At 41.0% G+C, this 22121-nt stretch overlaps 1 protein-coding gene across 3 annotated transcripts in view; it reads right to left on the reverse strand.

Moving 5' to 3' along the window:
• Positions 1–6781: 6781 nt before the first annotated feature.
• Positions 6782–22121, reverse strand: part of plcb3 (phospholipase C, beta 3 (phosphatidylinositol-specific)) — a 54648-nt gene continuing 39308 nt past the window's right edge. For 2 of the 3 annotated variants that reach the window (XM_039609438.1, XM_039609439.1), the window contains exons 14-34: positions 20220–20367; positions 19960–20058; positions 19804–19877; positions 19622–19718; positions 19328–19412; positions 18645–18769; positions 17847–18001; positions 17600–17761; positions 17411–17510; positions 17165–17269; positions 16172–16275; positions 15933–16074; positions 15451–15492; positions 15194–15303; positions 14988–15088; positions 14647–14803; positions 13859–13935; positions 13158–13247; positions 13000–13057; positions 12732–12818; positions 6782–12196 (exon numbers count right to left, since the gene is read on the reverse strand). In XM_039609438.1, the coding sequence (XP_039465372.1) occupies positions 11885–12196; positions 12732–12818; positions 13000–13057; positions 13158–13247; positions 13859–13935; positions 14647–14803; positions 14988–15088; positions 15194–15303; positions 15451–15492; positions 15933–16074; positions 16172–16275; positions 17165–17269; positions 17411–17510; positions 17600–17761; positions 17847–18001; positions 18645–18769; positions 19328–19412; positions 19622–19718; positions 19804–19877; positions 19960–20058; positions 20220–20367 (2430 nt within the window). In that variant the 3' untranslated portion in view covers positions 6782–11884. The remainder of the gene's footprint in view (positions 12197–12731; positions 12819–12999; positions 13058–13157; positions 13248–13858; positions 13936–14646; positions 14804–14987; positions 15089–15193; positions 15304–15450; positions 15493–15932; positions 16075–16171; positions 16276–17164; positions 17270–17410; positions 17511–17599; positions 17762–17846; positions 18002–18644; positions 18770–19327; positions 19413–19621; positions 19719–19803; positions 19878–19959; positions 20059–20219; positions 20368–22121) is intronic. The other variant, XM_031736785.2, reaches the window with a different exon arrangement.

Raw genomic sequence — 22121 nt, forward strand, 5'->3', positions numbered from 1 at the left:
TAACTGAGATAGGTCAGGCCTGCAGTTCTTTAGATGTTGTTCTGGGTTGTGACCTCCTGGATGAGTCGTTGATGCGCTCTTGGAGTAATTTTGGTAGGCCAGCCACTTGAGAGAAGGTTCACCACCATTCTGAAAGCTGCAGGACTCTCAGCTTGACAAGCTCAAGCTTTTGTTAATAACAGGACACGGACATGCCCACTGAAACGGAGACCTCGAATAGATTCCAGTGGAATCAGAGTCAAGCAGAGTCACACCTGCCACAGACAACTGCCAAATGTGGCCATAAGATGACAGTAATTTAAAGGATGGATGCAAACAGGTGAGAAGCTTTATAACAAAATTATTTGAGATGCAATAAGCGACAACGTTGCTGGCAGACACCATGTTGGATCAATCATAGCCAAATTTAACGGCTTTTTTTCAGGTATGACAACATTATCCAGATCAATGCCAGTAAAACCAAGGAGCTGGTGGTAGACTTCCGCAGGCACAAACATCCTCCACTGCAACCACTGAACATCCAAGGTATGGACATTGAGGCTGTGGACAGCTACAGGTACCTTGGTGTTCATCTGAACAACAAACTGGACTGGACTCATAACTCAGACGCCCTCTACAGGAAAGGGCAGAGCAGACTGTACCTGCTGCGGAGACTCAGGTCATTTGGAGTGGAGGGCCTACTCCTGAAGACCTTCTATGACTCTGTGGTGGCCTCAGCCATCTTTTATGGTGTGGTCTGTTGGGGCGGCAGCATCTCTGCTGGGGACAGGAAGAGACTGAACAGGCTGATCCGAAGGGCCAGCTCTGTTCTAGGATGCCCTCTGGACCCAGCAGAGGTGGTGAGTGACAGGAGAATGGCGGCTAAGCTGTCATCCCTGTTGGACAACATCTCCCACCCCATGCAGGAGACTCTGACAGCACTGAGTAGCTCCTTCAGTGGGAGACTGCGGCACCCACGGTGTGGGACGGAGAGATTTTGCAGGTCTTTCCTCCCCACTGCTGTCAGACTCCACAATAAAGACTTTTGCAGCTGATCAAACCCTCACACGTGCAATAAGACTGCTATATGTGCAATTCTTTCTCTGACAAAGTTGTACTTTTGTATTTTCTTACTCAGTTGTATATAGTATTTGTATTCTATTTTATTCTATTGTATATATTATTCTATTTTTATTCTATTGCATTCCAGTGTTTTCTAATTTCTGCTACGTAAGTTTGCACTTTTGCTGTAACAAAACAAATTTCCCACCTGTGGGACTAATAAAGGTCATCTTTATCTTTATCTTTATTATACAGGTCAGGTTTTAAAGGAAACATAATCCACTTATCATGCTTTTCATTTGCATTTAGCTGTGTTTTCCTCCATGACTGTACATATACATATATATACGTACAGTCATGGAGAAAACACGGTTAAATTGTGTTACCCTTGTGAAAAAGGTAGGATGAGTTCAAGCTGCAAGCTCTGCTTCTTGGTGCCTTATGTTTTCACATTAATTTTAGTGAACTGACACAACTGCCTGACACTTAATTATCTCGTCAGGATTCAGCACAGCTTTTCAGCTGCTATCTAACCCGGCAACCCGAGAAACACCATCATATTTATAGCAAAGCTAGAGGGGATGGTTGCTGGAAGTTTCCACACTCACGCATGCAAACAGACACACACACACCTGAGACCTGACCAGCACAAGCGTTGTGTTGCTCTGCTAGCCAATAAACAGCTCTGCTGTGGTTCCCTGATTTGCTTTGCGGCACTTTGGGAATAGTGAGGTAAGAGCGCTTTCACTCTATCTGCATAATAGTCCAGGTGCTAATCTCATGTGCTTTTCATTCACTCTCAAGACTGACCTAATTAAAGAGAAAAACTCTGAAACTTTGACACAGATGCTTGAAACTAGTTATGTTTTGCATGATTTTACTTTGCTGGATTCTCTCCCTTTTTCTCGTTCTTCTCTGTCAGTTTCTCAACAACGGAGTGGCAGCTGTTATTCCCACGGCAAGCTGCCGGTAACCACAACGGCGAGGCATGTCTCCATCCTCCACTGGAGGAGAACGAGACAAAGAGTAAACACAACAGTCTTGAGGGAGAGATACAGGAGGAGAGGAGGAACAAGAAAGAGGAAGATCCAGACAGACAAAAAAGAGACTGGAGGAGGGGCGGAAGAAAGAGAGCTACAAAGTGTGAGAGGAGGAAGACAAAAAGAAAGGCCGGAAGAAGGAGAAGAAGGGTGAATGTGACCAGAATTTGAGCCAGAGTGGAAACCAGTGGACAAATTGAAGCGTGAGAAAGAAGCGATGGAGTCGGTGCTGACACAGAATTATCCTGTGGGATGAGCAGGAAGACGGGGAGTGACATGCAGCAGTGATCGCCTCCTCTCATGGGTCCAAAATGTTTGCCTCCACGCATAAACTGATTTTGACACTTCTTAGTCGTTTAATTGGCTCTGCACTTACAACAAACAACTTCCTATTAGTATTCACCAAACCAAATGTTGTTTTGCACACAGTAAAGGGAGGGACACCTCAAGATTTGTTTCAGTCATTTGCAGAGATGAAATAAAAATGACTAAGCAGGTTTGGAAGAGGCAAACATGGGTTTCCACTGACTTAATTTTCCAGTACATCAGTTCATGTTGTACTGTGGGTATTGTTGATGAGATATATACTTTAAATTAAAAAGCATAATCACCTACCCCTCTTTGGCTGTTGGAATGCAAAAGTACTAAAGTACTGTTTCAAATCAAAAGCATCTATCTTAATAAAAATCTGTTTTTCAAAATAAGGTAACTGAGGGATGCCTTTCCATTATAGGCAAAGCAATTGTAACTAATATGCACAATACAGCTTGTTTGCTTATTTGCAGGGTGCAAATGAGGAGGAAACATGAAGGGAAAATAACTATCTGAGACCCGTGAATAGTGCTAGAGAAATGCAGGATCATGTGGGAAAATAATAGGTAGAAAAAGGAAATGAAATGAAGTGGTTAACTTAGAAAAGATAAATATGATTATAGAGATTAAGAAAGAAAAGAGGTGCGAATGTAATAGATTTCACAGATGAACTGATTTGTTTATGAGGTTATGAGTAGTTTTGAATGATGCAGGTGATTACCAAAACGCATTACTGTCGCTGGATAAACTGAATAATCCCTCGAACCAGCCGTCTCCTCAGAGGCTCTGATTACGGAGGATTTGCAGCAGGTAATCAGTGACGGATTATATTTTCAGCTAACCTTCCTTACCATGCCCAGCAGCAGCAGCAGCCACAAGGGAGGACAGTGGAAACAAGAGAAAGAAGGAAGGGGGAGAGATGGTGGTGTAAGGAGCAATGAGTTTTAGTTGGATACTACACTTTCTCTGCTTATGGTCATTGCAAAAAGGTTCCCGTCTGTGTATGTGTGTCTGTACTGAACAGAGAGGACCTGCTGGTCTTTGTTACTCTGCTTTTATATTGCAGATCGGGTTTGGGTTCAAATGTGGTTTTACAGAAAGTTATAACCAATCAAGAATATATAGTAATTTTATTTTAATGGCTTCCAGAAGAACAGGATGATGCGATCCTCACAAGAACTGGGTGCTGCCCCTTGGCAGGCTTCCAGTAGTCAGCCAGTGAGATAAATATACAGAGCAAATTTTTTAGTGCCAAACTAACTGGATTGAGAAACTATGTCTGGTGAAAAACAAATGAAAGGAACACTTTGAAAACATGTCAGATCTCAGTGGGATAAAAATCAAAATCCCACTGGATAGCTATACTGATATGGACCGAGTCATGGGTTAGGAATGAAAGGATGCCACATTGTTTGAAAATGAAAAGTATCAACTACAGAGGGCTGAGTTCAAAGACACCCCAAAAATCAAAGGGAAAAAATGATGCTGCAGCCTTGTCCATTTTGCTGAAATTTCATTGCAGCAACTCAACATGGTACTCAGTAATATGTATGGCCCCAACATGGTTGTATACATGGGTGACAATGTCCTAATGTCCATAATGGTCTCTTGGGGGATCTCCTCCCACATCACTGAGCTTCTGGATAGTCTGAGGTGCAACCTGGCGGGGTCAGATGGACCAAATATGGATGGACTACATCAAGTAAGTGTGGGGACAAGTCAGTGGAATCCTTCATCCTCTCGCCACATGAGGTCGAGCATTGTCGTGCACCAGGAGGAATGCGGGACCAGGTGCACCAGCGTAGGGTCTGCAGGGTCAGGGTGTTGTTGCCTAGCCCGTAGAAGTCGGTGCATCCCTCCACGGGTATACCTCCCCAGACCGTCACTGACCAACAGGTCATGCTAACCAGTGTTATAGGCAGCACAGCATTCTCCAGACCCATCTATCATGTGTGCTCAGGGTGAAACTGCTCTCACCTGTGAAATACACAGAGCGCCACTGGTGGATCTGCTAATCCTGGTGTTTTATAACCCATGCCAATCAGGCCGCGAGCACACTAGCGGGCATCTGGCTCTCAGGCCACCCTCATGATGTCCATTTCTGATTGCTTGACGAGAGACTTTCACACCAGTGGCCTGCTGGAGGTCATTTTTTAGCTCTGGCAGTTTAGGAGGAGCAGATACAAATCCTGATGACGGGTTAAGGACCTTCCCGAGCAGGGGTGGGCAACTCCAGGCCTCGAGGGCCGGTGTCCTGCAGGTTTTAGATGTTTCCTTGATCCAACACGGCTGATTTAAATGATTAAATGACCTCCTCTACATGTCCTGAAGTTCTCCACAGGCCTGGTAACGAATTAATCACGTGATTCAGGTGTGTTGACCCAGGGTGAGATCTAAAACCCGCAGGACACCGGCCCTCGAGGCCTGGAGTTGCCCACCCCTGTTCTACATCCATGTCCACCTGTGCAACCTCTGGAGTGACTACCAGCAATGACACTGACCCTAGCCAAATGCAAAACGAGAGAAAAACAGTCAGAAAAGATGAGGACAGTGAAATGTCAGTGGCCTCCACGTGCATCGTGCTGTTGCCCCTCTAATGAGCCTGTCGTTGATTTCATTCACACCAAAGCAGCTGAAACTGATTAACAAATCCCTCTGCTACTTATCTGACCAGATCAATATCCAACAAGGATAACTTCTTTACTCTATATGCTATACTCTGATTAAAAAAGTGTTCCTTTCATTTTTTGACTGTGATACAGTCAAAGAGGGTCACACACACACACACACACACACACACACACACACACACACACACACACACAAATACAGTACAAGACAGGAGAAAAAGTACAACAACAGAGTAAAACACGCACACAGCACCAAATGCCTGTAACAGTCCTTTGTTGCCATGTGCTCTATCAGATATAAAACGACTACTCTTAAGAGGGAAGGCTGCAGGCTGCTCTCTCTTAATAATGCATCAGGGCAATAACATGTGTGCATTATACTGAGTGAACCAGGCAGGCTCAGAGAGAGTAATGACTGACATTTCTGTTACTGCAAGACCACAAGGTTACTCACATTAATCTTGAGCTATTTCTAAAGCAAGACAGGCCACCTCCCCCACATGAGATGTGTTTTTACTTTTCATTCAAGCACTCGGCGACTTTAGGAAAGACTCTTGCTCCTGTCTGCTCTGATCATGTCTTTATGATGTTAATATTGTTATTGATGTCCTTGGGCAGATTGTCTGTTTCCTAAAGAGAGGTCAGAGGTGAGGCACTGCTGTGGAACGGCACCGATTATGATGAAGATTAAGGAAATGACGTTGTCCGTTTCAATCATTCTTTTCCTGTTTAGATTCACCTAATTAGATGATACCATTCTTGGGTATTTCCAAATTACAGTATCTTATACTCTGACTTTTCTACTATTCAGAGGCAAATACAGTGAATTCACCCAGTTTAGTGTTCTTTCACTTGTAGTGTCTTATGGATTGACTCAAACTCAAGTACAGACTGAACAACAGCTGTTCCTCTGTTGTCTGTTCTTATCAGATCATTGCCATCGTTGCTTTGACATTTCCTACCCTAATAAACACTGCTGTAGACTAAGTACCAACTTGGGGAGGCAACAGCACTCCTCAGCAGCAGCAATCTCTCTCAGCGGGTCAATGCACCCTGTCAGAGTTCAAAACTGATCAGAAAAGACTTAAGAAAGTGGCTTGAATACCAGCAACAAAGCCCATGTACAGCGGCCCACCCTGCAACCCACTGGATCCAAAAGACACCAAAGGATACCCACAGATTTACAAAGTGTACCTGCACTATAGCAGGTAGACTGGCAGAATATTTTAATCCACATTGAAAAAAAAACATTAGTGTATTAGTAAAGTGAAAACTGTTGGACCTGTGATGGAATATCATCCTTTCCAGGTTACCTTGCCTTACCTTCTAATGTTAGAGGCCACACTATGACCCTGGTTGGATAGGTGGTTAAAAAAGACGGTTGAGAATAGATGGATAGATTATATTAAAATCAAGCACAGCAGTTTATTGTTTAGTGCTACAGCACTTGAGGAAGTTTCTCTTGGCAATTCAGTATCTCTACTTCCTGTAAATAGTCTGAATTTAAGAGGGTGTGAAGGCAATGCTCTGCCTCAGTCATATTCAATTAACTCAAAACCCATTACACAGCTAAAGGTGTTAAATAATAGACACTTTTCATTACAAATGAATGGAAGGGACTGTAAGTGCCTCAAAATCCTGGGGAAAAAAACTACACTAATGGCAAATTAACCAACAGCAGAAAGGAAGATGCTGCAGACTTGTTGGTGATGGTGAACAATTACCATCCATCGCAAAAACCAACCAAACGAATCAGGAAAGGTTGCAGTCCATCTATGGAGGTTAGACATTTATTATTCAATGCTCAGTCTTATATCAGTTATGAAGGAACAATATAGCATTACATCCAGATCATTGTATAGTATTCCCTTTATATCTCACAGTCATACACTACATACACAGTGTGAACAAGACTGGCTACACATCTTGTATAATATATCACATGCTGTCTGTCACTAACTGATGTGTACAAACACAGCTGCAGTTTTTAATTAAACTGGTTCAAAAGTGAAAGATGGTCTCATTATTGGGTGAAACTGGAGGCAAGGAAATGGGGCAGTGAGGCTAAGGCTAAGAGGGAGAGAAGAGGGGGGGAGGAAATAACAGCCAAAAGCCGTAGGGCCGGCCTGAGGGAGCCGAGTCACACCAAATGTCTGCGAAGAACAAAGTTGAGCAGTGTTTGTGCCTGATGCTAAAGTGAACAGTGTCCAGCGTTATGCTAATGTGTTTGTGTCAGAACACAGTAGTGTGCAGGTCTGTTTGAATGGGATTTTTTAAGGTAAGTGGGACAAAAACAAGAGGTTAAAGCTCAAAGCTGACACGAAAAAAAAAAACCTGGGGCTCTATGCCTTTGGGAAGGAAACTAGCTAACGGCATTAGCACACAGACTGGCCTTCTCTTCCCTGACTGTGTGCCAAAGCAGCATAATGATGCACTCGACTAAAACAGTGTCACGGTAAAGAATTAAAGATGCTGATTGAGGAAATAGTTATAATTTAAAAGACTTCTTTAGAGTTTTAACTGTGTAAAAAATCTGACCACAGTATTGACTCTAGTAGCCCGTTGACTAGCAAAAATGCTAATTCTTTAGCATTCAAATTTAATATTAAACCAATATAATTTAAAGTCAGATCAAAATAAAATGTCAAATCCAGACGTCAGACTGTAATCACCACACAGCAATACTTTGGGCTAAATGCTAATATTAGCATGCTAACAGTGGATTTCATCATAGAAATTCTATATGATCAGCAACATTTGTGAACCTGCTATAAACACAAGGTTCAACTGGGCCATTTAATCCCATTTATGCATCTACTCAAACTTGAAGAACTGGAAAAATGTTAGATGTTGGACCTAAACACCGTTAAGAAAATTATAAAATTAACATTCGAAGGTAGCAGGCCACACAGATTTGTGTTGCTTATAATTTCTTGATTTTTTTAAAAATAGACTATGCAAATACTTTTACATTTATTTTTCATTTGCTACCATTTACATGCCAAATTATCAAAATATAATTATTTCACTGCCTTACTGGTGGTTGTTGCCACGCAGGTGGTGTTTTTTCAAATTCTTCATTCCCTATTTAGGGGCGAATTTTTCAGAGTTCAGTTACATATGGGCGACATATATTGACACCTGAAACAAACAGACATGGACAATTTAACATTGCACTTGCGGGGGATGAAAAACGCGGAAATCAAAAGAATTGGGATTTATAATAAAATATTAATAATCGCAGTGTGTGACGATGCTCGCGCAAAGACTGGCCCACTCATGAAGGAGGAGATACATACATCCTATAATCGTTATAGTAAAAAGACTGGACGACTCCTCTTTTTCCCCTAGCCTCAGAAAGTGATCCCACCAATAAATTAATATTAAGCTGACATCTGTAAACTGTTTTATAATCTTTGTCTTAGCTCATCTATAAAGACACTGTACATCATCTGTAAAGCCACTGACAACATGAATTTCTACAGTAGAGTAAGAGTCCACATATCAAAAGCTTTGCACAAAAAGAAAAAACGAATTTGAAATACTGTAGCCTACTTATTCACTTGCATACACAGATAAAATTCCTGCTAACAGCAGAGAAAAGAGTTGCATTATTAAATTGGAGTTCCACATGGAAATCTCAGATCTGCTTAGAAATGCCACTTCTGGCAAGCGGTGGATGACTTGTGTTTGATTTCTCACTAAATTTTCAAAATCTAAAAACTCTCATTTAGGATGCGATGACATTTTCCATCCAAAAACCAAAAGAACAGTACAAAATAAATCCAAGCTCAAAGTGCAAAGAGGAAAACCTTTCTTGTACACAAAATAAACAACGGCTGATACGTTACACAAAAAGTAAAATCCTTAGAAAGTAGTTGCATTGATGTCGGCGTCACAGGAACTAAAGGTTTTTATATACACGTAAAATAGAGTAAAAGTGCATTTAAACATAAAGAGATGAAAAATGGGATGTACGTTTTTCCTCGAAAACAGGAATGGAAAAACCTCGAGTACCCAACAGTCATGACTTTATGATGTTCAAGGACATTAGATAGTGTTAACTGGATATGGAATGTGTTTGACTTTTGTTTCTCAGTGCTTTTTTCCTCTCTTTGCTCCTCCCTCAGCCCCAATAAGCTGAGGCAGATGAGCCTCAGTGGGCGGAGTTAAGCCAGAGGTCATTTCCTGTTAAAAGGGGGTTTTTCCTTGCCACTGTTGCCAAGTGCTTAACTCTTTCTTGTTTTTTTTCCCCCTTTAAAATATTATAGAGTTTTGATCTTACTATGTAAAGTGCCCTGAGATGACTTGTGCTGTGATTTGGCACTATAAAATGTATTGAATTAAATCGCTTGGACCAGGCTGACCTTTAAAACAGACGACCTGCGAGGAGCATGTTGACATTTTTGGCAAGTAAAATTATTTGAGACTGGTGAGTTTCACCTCTGAGACCAACGTAGGAAATAAAGGCTCAAATCTTTAACACACTACACAAATAAGCATGCACATGTAGGTCTACTCTATGGAGCATGGCACAGAAAATCATCAGAGCCTGTCATGGCTATCCTACTGTTGACCTATATGAAAAACCAACCAAAGCAAAATTGTTATTAGTTTCAGAGATTTCCTTTTTGAGAACAAAGAACAGCGCCATTAAATCGTCAGATATATTAAAATGCCAAAAAAATAACACACATACTGAGTCTGTGATGGGGACTTGATATGAAGGGTTTCATTTTTCAGCAGCCTGAATGGACACAGTCTTCCATCAGTAAAGACTTAAATCACAATAAAAGACAAAAAGTTGTATAAAATTCAGTTTCAAAAGATGACAGTTTACATGACGTGTGTGAAGGGGGCAATCAGACAGACAATACAGGCAGCCAGTGCTCATCGAAGGATGGACGTAGAAGAGGACAAGACAGGACTCCCAAAACGTCATCCAATAGTTATTTTCTTTGAGAAAACATTTAAATGAAACCCTCGTTTCTCTTCTCAGCCGTCTTTAACCTCTCTCACCTCCATCTTTCATCAGCACTTGTGGTCAGTAGTAAAATTCACATACAGCTAAATACCTACACAGTACACACAAACAAAGTACCATCGTTTCCCCCTTCGATGAGGACGAGAAAAGGAAACAAAGACCGCTGCTGTTAAACTGACAAAAAAAGTAAAGAGGAAAAAATCAAAAGCAAAAACCAAAATATATACAGCCAAACAGGGAGCTCTGCTAGAGACAGAAACTGGTATTTAACTTATTTATATGCACCATTCAGTTTGTACATCACAATGCCACACACCATTTTTGGCTATCCAATACAGTGAAGGAACTGTGTGGGAAGGGCATATTTAAGCTAACATAAAATTTACATGTACCTTATGTCCATTTAAAAAAAAATGGAAACATGCAAGTGGTATTTTTGAGGCTTTAGTGAAGTTCAAGCAGCATTAAATAATTAATACCACGCTAATAGAAAGCCTTAATTAAAAAAAGAAAAGAAAAATGAGTGCATTTTTACATTAAGATGTCATAGTGCCGCTCTGTCTCATCATCAGACTGTCGTCTACAGTAGTGACACTACTTTAGCTTTTGATGTCTTTCTCCAGTCAAACTAACTGCAGCAACAGAAGTGCATACACACCAACTCTCTCCATTTAGTAGGAAGTATTACTGTCCCCAAAAGCAGATGCCTCATCAACAGATTAAGTTCTGGCCACACACACATACACACTCGAGTTCCCTTGAGTGTAGTAATCTCTGATATTTGGAAAAAATTATTTTGATTTGTCCCTATTGTGTGTTAAATACGCGTCTATGTGGAGCAGATTGGATGGGATGAGGATTTTAGAGACTTTGGGTTTCTGAACCAATAAACTGTGTATGTGTGTCGAGAGAGAAGCCCACATGTTTTAGAAAGCGAGTGTTGCGTCACCAAAACCCCTCATAATTTGTAGCCAGATGGATGTGCGCTCATGCCCCCTCCCTCCTCTGCCCCTTCCTCATTGGCTGCAATTTCATGGAGGGTTAAAGGGCAGAGGCTTCATCCCAACCAATGACGGGGCAAATCCAGGTGTGCATGTGCAGGCGTGTGTGTTGGGGTACAGTCTAATAGGATTATCAGGCTGCATGCACAGACAGCTCAAATCACCAATTTAAAAAAAACGCCAAAACGGTTAAGGCTGTAGCACCACTTGCTGGTCAGCCGCTGTCATTACAGCTAAAAGTTCAGCTGTAATGTAATTTCAAAATCGCCCTTTTCCTGTTTTATCCATCCTAAAACTCACGTGCTCACATCTGGGATGCACTTTTCTAACCTCATAACAATTGGGAAAAATAAAAATCTCCTTTGGCTGTCTGAAATTTTCCCCGTCTTTCTCAAGGAGATAAAGCTGTGACAAAATAAAGCTGATCGAATTTGTAGTGAGAAGTACCCTTTACCATTACCCTCAGCAGCTGGGAGCTAGTTATGTGGTTTATAGTTATGCTCCCCCCTCTGCACAGGTTAAAGCTAAAGAAAGGTCCACAAAAGAGGTTAAAGCCATTATAAGCCTGGAAAAAAGATGACTGACCACACAAAACAATAGGAATGACGAGGGGTGACATTAAAAGCTAGACAAGAAAAGAACAATGAAACAAAACAGCTCTGGTTATGATTCTTATGAATTATTCCAACATAATCCACAATGAGTTTTCTGACAAAAACGGCGAAAATAAAAAATAATATAGCTCTGTAGACAAGACCAAAAAAAGGTCAGGATTAAAAAGAAAGAATAAAATTAGTAAATATTCTACATCATTACTATCCCACATTACAATCACTATAGACACCTGTTGTATATTCCTTTGAACGAGTAAAAGTTTTAATTGAACGACATTTCTGCGTCTGACAGGACGGGCGTGGTGGACGACGAAGTGGAGTCGGCCAGAGAGGCGGTGCTATTGTCCCGGCTCCTGTGCAAAGTGCTCCGACTGGGCGTTGACGAGTTAGAGGGCGTGGAGCAGTTGGAGGGCGGGCCCGAGCCTGTACTGGGACTGCTATGATTGGACGAGGTGGAGAACAGCGCGTTCTTTTGGAGATTTTTGTTTTGCAGCTCGATCTGTAGGTGCTGGCAGATCTCCTCGGGAAGGCGGTGATACTCCTCTTCCAGTTTCTGATCCAACTGAGACTTAAGCTGCAGATGACACAGCGGCAAAATATTAACACATTTTCAGGTCAGCTTGGGTAAATTTGTTGTTTTTGTGTGTGACAACAGGAAATGACTGGAATAAAGAAACTGACTGTATATAAAAGATGGCTGTAACCATCGTATCTATTTGAAATCAGACATTTAAAAAAAGTATTCGCTGAGGCGGTAACTGAAGGTTGAAGCAGCGTCATTATTCACATTGACAGCTGAGCTCCTATTTGCAACCAGTGGAGTCGCCCCCTACTGGTCATTAGAAACAATGCAGGTTTAAAGAACTTCCGCACTGGTTTCATTTTTGTGATCCTCAAGTGAGAGTTTAAAAATAAACCCCTTTGAGTTTTTATGGATGCACTATGCGCTCTAACAAGACAACAGCCCAGTACACAAGTCATTTTTTTTATTTCTATTTATAGAGATGCCAGCATTGTTGCTACATGTATTTTTAATTTTAGACAAGTTGGGAGATTTTTTTGCCTTTGTTTGCAGATCAAACTTTTTTAGTCTCGCTTTTTTTGCTCACCTGTGGAAGCTCCTCATCTATGCGTTGTAGGACGTCCCGATGCCTCTGCAGCAGCTTGTCGTCTCTCCTGGTCTGTGCTTCCTCCAGCTGGGATACAGAAAGGAAAAAGAAAAGGGGGAAAATGTTGATTTAAAAAAAAAAAAAAAAAAAAAAGGCAGAGAAAGTGCTTTGAAGTTGATAACAATAATAGAAATATGAGCTATAAACAAGAAAAATGGACTGCTGGTGATAAAAGATGAAGAGTGTGTGTGCTAGGGCGAGTACTTACCCCACGGATTAAAGAGACAGAATCTTGAATGTGTTTCCTGTTAATCTCATTCAGTTCCCTAAAGAAAAAAATATAAGGATGAAAAGTAGAGTGAGGAATGCAATTGTTTAAAATAAGGCTGACTTTTTCTATACTAATACTTAAAAAAAATTTATTACGATTCAGCCTTGTCTTTTTCACGGTTCTTGGCTTCACTGATGCTGTTTAGTCGTTTCCTGTCCAGGATCTTCTGCAGTTCTTTCTTCTCCCTGCAGACACAGTGACACACAGATAGTAGGTCCAAACAAGGACTATCAAATCAATCTCGCAGACGAAGCAAAAATGAAATATACCGTAGTAGCTAAAAGGAGATTGTCATCCCCTAAACGTCTGATGCAAATTCCTTCTGACTCAGTTTTTCTCATTTGATCATTCATGTTAAATTATAATAACGTAATAAACACAAAACAAAAATTAGAAATAAATCTAAAATAGGAGTGTTCTCTTTTTTTGGTTTCAGTAAGACGTCTGGCTGCTGCATTTTACACTTTGTTGACTCAAACAAGTGTATTATAAAAAATTGGTGCAGAGGTTTTTACAATATTGGCCCAACTTTATACACAAGGCGCTCAGATGTGGTGTTTTCAGTTCAGTAGACACATATGACCCATAGGTCATATTTAGCTGCTGTGGCATCCAGCATTTAATATCCATTTCATAGTCCTTTAATGTAGTGATTTCAGGAATGTTGGTGGGATTTTAAAAAATGTAAAAAGACATGCAGCTTCGTCCGTGTAGGAGTGAAAATTCACACTATGCCTGCATGATTGACACGTGCAACATCCCCCCAGTGGTAACATGTAGAAGTGGACCGACTTACTTCTCGCACAGCTCCTTGACCTTTTTCACCTGAGCTGCTTGGCATTCGCTGGCAATCTCCTTCAACTTCTGGTGGGCCTAGAAACACATCCCGGACAAGGCGACCTGTTAGCAAATCACTGTGCACTTGTTTCAATTCACTGACATTTGTTTATGCACAGCTCTATTAATGTAACACCACAGCATTTCAACCAGGTTGAGGTCTGGACTTTGATTGGAGCATTGTGACGCCACTACTCAGGCACTCTGTTGTAGGTTGTCTGCTGTGCTTGAGCTCAATGACCTCTTTTGTGACCCAGTTTCAGCCAAGCTTTAGCTTTTGGACAGATGTCCTCACATTTGTCTCTAGAATACTTTGGTGTACAAAGGAGTTCATGGTTAGCTCAGTGACTGCAAGGTACCCAGGTCCTATTGCTGCAAAGCAAACCCAAATCATCACACCTCCACCATCATGCTGGGTGTGAGTCATAAACTTTAACATTTAACACGCTAACTGAGCTCTGCAGGGCCTGAGATGAAGTTTTGGCAGTTTCTCTGAGCATTTCACGGTTTGAAGATCGTGACATTGTGTTAACACACACGCGAATGCTCCAGCACAGAAAACTGATAAAACATCCGCTTTTCTGGAGGTTTTCACAGTACCTGATGATAAATAATCAAGTGCGCTTGATTAGCAGCCTAGCATGTGCTTACCAATTACAATTACCCTTTTAAATCTTATGGAAGTACTAGTTGTTCACAGCACTGTACATGCAGGAGGTGTGTGTGTGTGTATGAGAGAGAGATTACCTCTTGCAGGTGTGTTTTCTGCTTCTCTCTTTCGAATGCAAAAAGCTCTTCACGTAGTTTTAGGAGTTGCTGCATGTGAATCTCTTTCAGCTGATTCTTCTGCTTCTCCAGATCATCCAAGGCAGCCAACTCGCTCTGCACCAGTTCCTGGGACTCACTGAGGTACAATTTCAGGTAAGCTCTTTCACATCTTCTACAAGGTATCTCCTTCTTAACACATTTCATAAGCATTCTTTTGAAAAACTATTCTCCATCACTGGTTCCTTTTTTCATATTTTAGGATTTTTTCCCCCCAACATCAGGGAAAAAACTGCCCAGTTACACCCCATGTCCATCCTTACCTTTTCTTCAAACTGCGTTTGAGTTGTTTCTCAATCTGGCTGCGTTTCCTCTGGTTGTCAGACTGAAGCTGGGTTTTCTGGTCCTTACTTAGATTAGACACCTACAAAAACCACAAAAACCAATTTATTTTTGCAGCACAAAGGCAACAAGCAACAAACTGATACTTCAATTACTAGTTTCGATAATTAAATCCGTCTGTGTGTACCTTCTTCAGATGTTTCTTGCGCAGCTCTTTGAGTTCTTTTCTTTGTTTTTTAAGCAGCTTTTCATAATGTTTATTCTGCTGCAGCTCCTCCACAGACTGAACCTTGACATCTGACAAACACACAAACCAGCGTAAATGTTGCTGTAAACTTGCAGTTTCCATCTTGGCCAGCCTGACCATAAAATCATTTTTGCACACTTAGCTGTGTGTGAGATTTCTGTGAAATGAGTGAAATGAATATGCTGGGATGACCTTACCTGTTAGGACAGTACCTATGAGGTCCTCCTTCTGAGGTTGTACTACGCACAAAGAGAAATAAACACAAGAGGAGACACACACACAGGGCGCATGAAATGGATGATGGACAAATGACTCAGATGCAAATAAACAGAACTTGATGCCACTGCTAGAAAAAAAGGACTGTAAAAGTCTTATTTTGAAAAGCCTAACGCTTTAACTTGTGAAAAACTGACACAGCGGACATGGATGAATTACACACACAGTGAAAGTAGGTCATCTCACAGCTTTATCAAAGACACATATGTGAACATATTTCGTTAGGTAATTTCAACATATAATAGAGTCTTGGACCAAGACTGCACAGTGCTAATACACAGCAATACAGTTTCAAGATATCACAATTTATATTACGCTATAGATGCAACTATAACAAGCAAACACATGTGCAGGTCTGTAGAATCTATATACTTAATCATTTAGACAAGGTTTGTGACTCTACCTGGTGCAGGTAACTTGATGACATCAGGGGAATCTTCATTTGGGGCGTGATGGGATGTTAGGGAAGGGGAGGAGATTCCAAATCCTGGAATGAGTTCACACTCTCTCTTGATCTCTCCTTCTTTGGGCTGGTTGGTGAGAGGCTGGGTGAAAATGACATGTAATGAATTAAAACCTACAATAAAAGCGTATAAGCGAAAGCAAAAATAGAGTGTGGGGGAACTAATGTGATCAACATACCTGTCTCACCTCACTGTTGTCTTCTAAGAGACTAGCTAGCTGTGTCTCTCTCTTGTGCTTCTCACTGATATGCTTAATAGGGTTGGTGAGAGCTTCTGCATACTCTGAAGACACACACAGATATCCATGAAACAATATACAGGTTAGTGTAACTTATAGTGCTGTAAACATGGCTGACAAGATAATAATATGAGAATAGTTTTCATTTTTAGGGTAGATTCATTTTTTTTAAGTCTGTTTGTGGGAGTCATGCTAGCCTTTGCCCTCCATTTTGCCATGGTAAGCTAGGCTAGCTGGTTGCTAACTGTGATACCACTCATGTCTGTAGAGTAAACAGTTTAATTTCAGAAAAACAGTAAATAAGTGAGTTTCAAAACTAACCTTAAACTATTAAAATTGTTCCTTTAAAGCCACATGTTGCCATGTATATCATATCATAACAACTAGCCAACAAACAGAGAAGACAAATGTGTTAGCTAAAAGTTAGCTAAAGGTAACAATTTCTATTTCTACTTTGTTTTTTTTTAGCTAAACAGGTATGAGACTTACATAAGTCTGCTAAGTATTTCCACAAAAAGTTATTGCTCAACAGATACAATACATAAAAAGAAAATGAAGGTAATTAAAAAATAATAATTAAAAAATCCAGATCCAAACACTGTGAAGCATGGTTTGACCAAATAATAAAACACCTTCATATTCAAGTGGGCTAGAGACAAAACTATGCACCAACATGTGCTGGCTAGTGTCATCTTTAGGGTGGTCAGGTGACCACACAGCTAAATCTGCTACAAATACAGAACCTGTCGAATTATTGTTTAAAGGTGCTTCTTTAAAAGTGTCATCTATAAAGCTAGGTCGTGGATATATTGGGCAAAAGTTGCTGAATGCAAGAAGAAAAGAGAAATGCCTCAAAGCTTTGTGGATCTAGTTTATTTTTAGCCTGTTTGTGTGACGTATTAATCCAGAGTGATGTTTGCATGGCGTCATTACCCTGGTGTTCATTAGGGATGTAGTCCTGAGCTTCAGTGTAAACCAGAAGTGACGGCAGCATAAGCGGCTGGTTTAGCTCATTCTTCAGGTTGATGTAATGGTAGCCTAGAAGGAGGAAGAAATAAATAACTGACGTTAGTACAGATGGTAAAAGACCATGTACGATGTTCCCACTGAGTGCAAATAAAGTATCAGTGATGGCCTCCGATAGTGACTGTTTGATGCCAAGAGTGTTTATTTCCTTACCCGGCCTAATAGCCGAAACAGGGAGAATCCGGTGTCCAATGAACTTGCCGTTTTCCTCAAACACAGCTATTCTCAGAGAGGCCAGTGTAGGGAGGACCACCTGGAGAGTGTTGACACCACGAGAGAAGTTTAGAGAGCAAGAGATAAAGGTTTAAAAGATATGTGAACCCTGCTCTGTTCGTCTGTTACCTTGTTAAAGACAAACATTTCATCATCCCACACAGGGTCCAGCGAGTTCCCATTAGATGTTTTGGTTCTGTACTTCCTTTTTGTGTCAGCTGGAAGTCCAAAAATGTCCACTTCCACATACACACCAACCTTCTTATCTGTCAGGAACTGGCCTGAGATCACCTGGTAGATGTTGGGTTGCAAATTTGTCATTTTTTCACTCACAGGAGCAACAAAATTGCAAATACTGAACTCAGATATGTCTTACTTTAATTTTGACCGTGTTAGCGACTATGCCGTCTACTATGTTTTCTGTGAAAGGGTCAAAGTGTTTGTCTGTCCTTCTCATGAACTCTGGCTTCAACAGGTATCCGCTCCCGCCATTATACTCAAACACACCCATGTTCAGCTGCATAGGAAGGTCTAAGAGTAAGGAAGAACAAAACAGAGCAGATATTGGTATCAACCAGCATCAGAATGTCAACCTTTAATTGATTAAAGACTTTGAAAGACAACCAAATTAAAACAACTGTACAAATACATAAACCCCAGTAATGATAAATGCATATTATTCATAGCTATTAATAACTGTTAAAGTGTTTAGATGGTGCCACCAGGTGTTTGCAGGGTTTATTTTGCATCTTTTCCCTCAAAGATTAATTTTAGGCCGGTTGAATTTGTCACCATTAAGGCCAGTAAAAAATGGGTTGCCCATACTTAGGTGGCAGTTCAATCCAAGCAAACACTACGATGGAGTGGCTTCAGCCTGTGCTGGGGGACAATGTTTGTGTGCGTGGCATGAAGATTTGTTGTCCACTCTGAGTCCCATTGCATGTAAAGCATGTATAAAAGTAGCTCCATGTCAAATCAGGATAGCTTGAAGTTATAGGACATCATCAATATTTTTTGGGTTAGGGTTTGAATACATGAGTCTTTTTGGCATTCCAAGTTAGTCCCAATGTGTTCCATGATGTGAATGCAAGGGGTTTGCTGTCTTACAGTTTAGGCTTAACTTTTAAACACATCCAGTTTCTTTATGTCCAAGACTAAAAGTAGCACAACTCACCAAGTGTCTGGAAGTTTAGCGCCACCATCTGGCATCCGACGTTCCAGAAAAGCTGAGGCATGTAGTTGGAGCTGTCTACTCTCGTTCCTTTAGGATAGATTCGGCTCAGCTGGTTCTTATTGTACCTGGAGGAGTCCTGCTAAGGATTAACACTGTATACAGAGGTAGAGTGTTGCACATGTGCAGAGACTATTTATTTATTGCACACTGTAAACCACACTAGAAAAAAGGAGTCACTGGTGTTTGGTCTAAGGTCGAGATCAAAACCAGATGAGACATTTTCCTCCATCAATAATGTCAAAAACTGTTGAGAAGGACCGACAGTGCAGCTGATATTTAGAGAAACACAGTTGTTTGGTTGATTTTCTAGAGTCAGATGAGAAAACTGATACTATTTTCAATGTCCGCTAAAGCTGAGGCTACAGCTGATGGGCGGTTAACTTGAAGCACGAAGATTAGAAATGAGGGAGAAAAGCTAGCCTGCCTGACTACACAGACAGGGAAGTATGCCTACCAGTGGTTTTTGTGCGTTTAATCTTTATTCCTAAGATTTGAGAAAGTCAGTACACCCAGTAAATAATAATTCAGCGAGTAAATTCTCATGCAACCATAAATGTTACTTTTTAAACCTTGCCCAAATACTCCTTTTTACCACTTTTGAACTTTTAAGCTTGCAAGGATACTCAACAAACTCTATAGGGAAGCTCTTCAGGGCATCCATGCCTTTGGTTTCAACAAACGATGACATCTCAAAGAACCTCTTCCTCTCTGTTGAAAGAAATGAGAAGCAGAGGGGGAAATAAAACAAGTCAGAATAACATGTGACGAGATGATGCTACCTGTGAGTGAGTCTGTTTGGCTAATGAGCTACACCATAAACACAGCTGCTCCTCTCACTCGCAGTTTTTGCCTGATAAAGTGAATGCATCCTTCCTTTTCCGTTAAGCACGCACACACAGACTCACACACACACTTACTAGCTGCCCATTCAAAGGTCTTAAATTTGACGGGTTCAATGTAGTTGACGAGATTTGACATCTCCTCCGTGGCGTTCGCCTCGCTGCTGGCGGTACCCTGCAGGAAGCAGATACCACTAATCCATAAAGCAGCCTAATACCAGCTAGTCAAACAATCCATCAGTCCTCTTGACGGCACCTACCTCGTCGGAGTTTGGTTTTTTCAGCTCTGCCACCAACTCGTCCTCCTCCTCCTCCTCGCTTTCTCCTTCACCTCCTGGTAGGGTGTGATTAAAAAAAGTAACTTTACATAAGACAACTTTTACAATGTGCTGGGATCCTTTGTTTCTTCAACCCACCAATGGACTTCCGAGGCTCGGAGTCTTTCACCATCCTTTCAGCCAGCTTTTCCTCTCCATTGGACAGGAGTTGGCTTGCCTCTTCTGTCAGAGGGCAGTCTACACATGCAACAGCAAACTATCAGTTTAACAGGAATTCTTTTGATCGTCTACATCAACCTCGTTTTCAGTTACAATCATTTACCATCATCATCATATATAAAGGCTAAGTTGATGTTATTATCCCAGCAGGGGAGAACAGGTGGTTGCCTGCACTTTACCGTTGTGAGGCGAAGACTGCTCCCCTGGCTCTTTGCGCCTTATGCTGCCACTCTCAGAGGGTCGGTGGTGGTGATGTTTCTTCTTGTTTTTGATAAGAATCTTCCCCATCAATTCCTGCGGCGAAGGCAGCAGCTGACCTTCGCTCAGCTAAAATCACAAAGATAACACCATGCTGTCAGAGGGGAAGAGAATAATATAGGGCCCTCTGACCAGAAAATAAGATTTTTGTGCTCCTTCTTTTCTGGAAGTTTTGCCCTGTTGAGCTCTTTTCCTTTATCATATTGTATTGTTTTGGTTTTTGCTTTTCTTGCAAGCTATTCTACTTTACTTCGAGCTGTTCTACGGTTAACGTTTTAGCTGATGTGACAGTAATTTTCCAGCTTTGGGGATAAATAAAGCATCTTTTCTTATCTTTACTTGACTGAATGAGCTGAGCGATAAAAAGAAGCACATGTGCCTTTATCTGAGATGAATAATGAGTCTGCGCTAAAAGAAGCAAAGCAAACAAGGTCGCAGTTTTCAACAGTTTGGTAATGTTAAACTGGTCTCTATGACTCTTGAAACTAGAAATGCAGCGACTAAAATAAGCGTTGAAAACTCCTCCAATTTTCTAAGTAAATATATCTCTAAAGGTGCTATTGACGTGAAATTCTCACCAGATGTCGGCCCAGGGAAAAAGTGTTGAATGCGCTTACTGAATGTATTTAATACTGAACAAAAGCCTCCTGTATGGAGAAACTAGTCGCATGCTTTGCTAAGGTGTGATTTTGGCCCATTCATCCACACAAACACTCTTCAAATCCTGATTTTTTAAATTGGATTCGGGTCAGGTGATTGGCCGGGCCGTTCTACCAGCTTGATTTTCTGTCTCTGAAACAAATTAAGTTTCTTTGGCTGTGTGTTTTGGATCATTGTCTTGCTGCAACATCAATCCTCATTTCATCATCATCATCACCCTAGCAGATGGCAGCAGATTCTTAATCAAGAATGTCTTGATACATTTTCCATTCACCCATCCTTCCTTGTTAGCTTCCTTTTATCTGAAGCTTGCCAGTGCTGCTTGCTAGAACAACACCGTGATGTTCACATCTCCAAACTTCACTCTTGGTGTGGTGTTTTCATGGTGAAATGCAGTGCCTTTGACCTCCAGACATGGTGTGTCTTATTGCATCCAAAGGGTTCAATTTTGCTCCCATCTGACAAGACCATATTCTCCCAGTATTTCACAGGCTTGTCTAAATGTTGTTCAGCAAACTTTAAACGTGCTTCTTCAGCCTTGTATGATGAGTGTGCATACAGGGCATGGCGGTTGACTGCATTATTTATGGTTTTCTTTGAAACAATGTTGCCTCCTGATTGCAGGTCTTTCTGTAGATCTTGTGGAGACCACCTGGTCGTTGCTGGTTTATGGTGAAATGATGTTATTTCCACTTCTGGATTATGGCCTCAACAGTGCTTGAACCTTCAATAGTTTAGAAATTGTTCTGTAACCAGTGCCATTAGTATGTTTTGCAACATTAAGGTTGTGAGAGAGCTCATTGGCTTTACCCATGATGAGATGTACAACGCTTTTTTATAGGCCATCAGTTGGGACCAGCTGATATTTCTTAAAATTTGCGGGATTATTTGTTTGTTTGTTTGTTTGTTTGTGCGTTGTGAAACCAAAAGCGAAGCATGACGGGTTGGATCACAAGCTGATCGGCATATCACAAGGTGTGCAATCGTATTTGATGGTTTGGAAGTTGAGTAACACCATGACAGACGAGTAAAAACGATGTTAGTGTCTCAATAATTTGCCCTGAGGAACAGCAAATGTAATCATTAAAAAAAAAAAAAAAAACTAAAAAACTTCAAAGCTGTTATATAAATAAAAAGGGACAAATTGTATGTTTTTAGAGAAA

The sequence above is a fragment of the Oreochromis aureus genome, linkage group 3 (genome assembly GCF_013358895.1).
Source record: "Oreochromis aureus strain Israel breed Guangdong linkage group 3, ZZ_aureus, whole genome shotgun sequence".
NCBI lineage: Eukaryota > Metazoa > Chordata > Actinopteri > Cichliformes > Cichlidae > Oreochromis > Oreochromis aureus.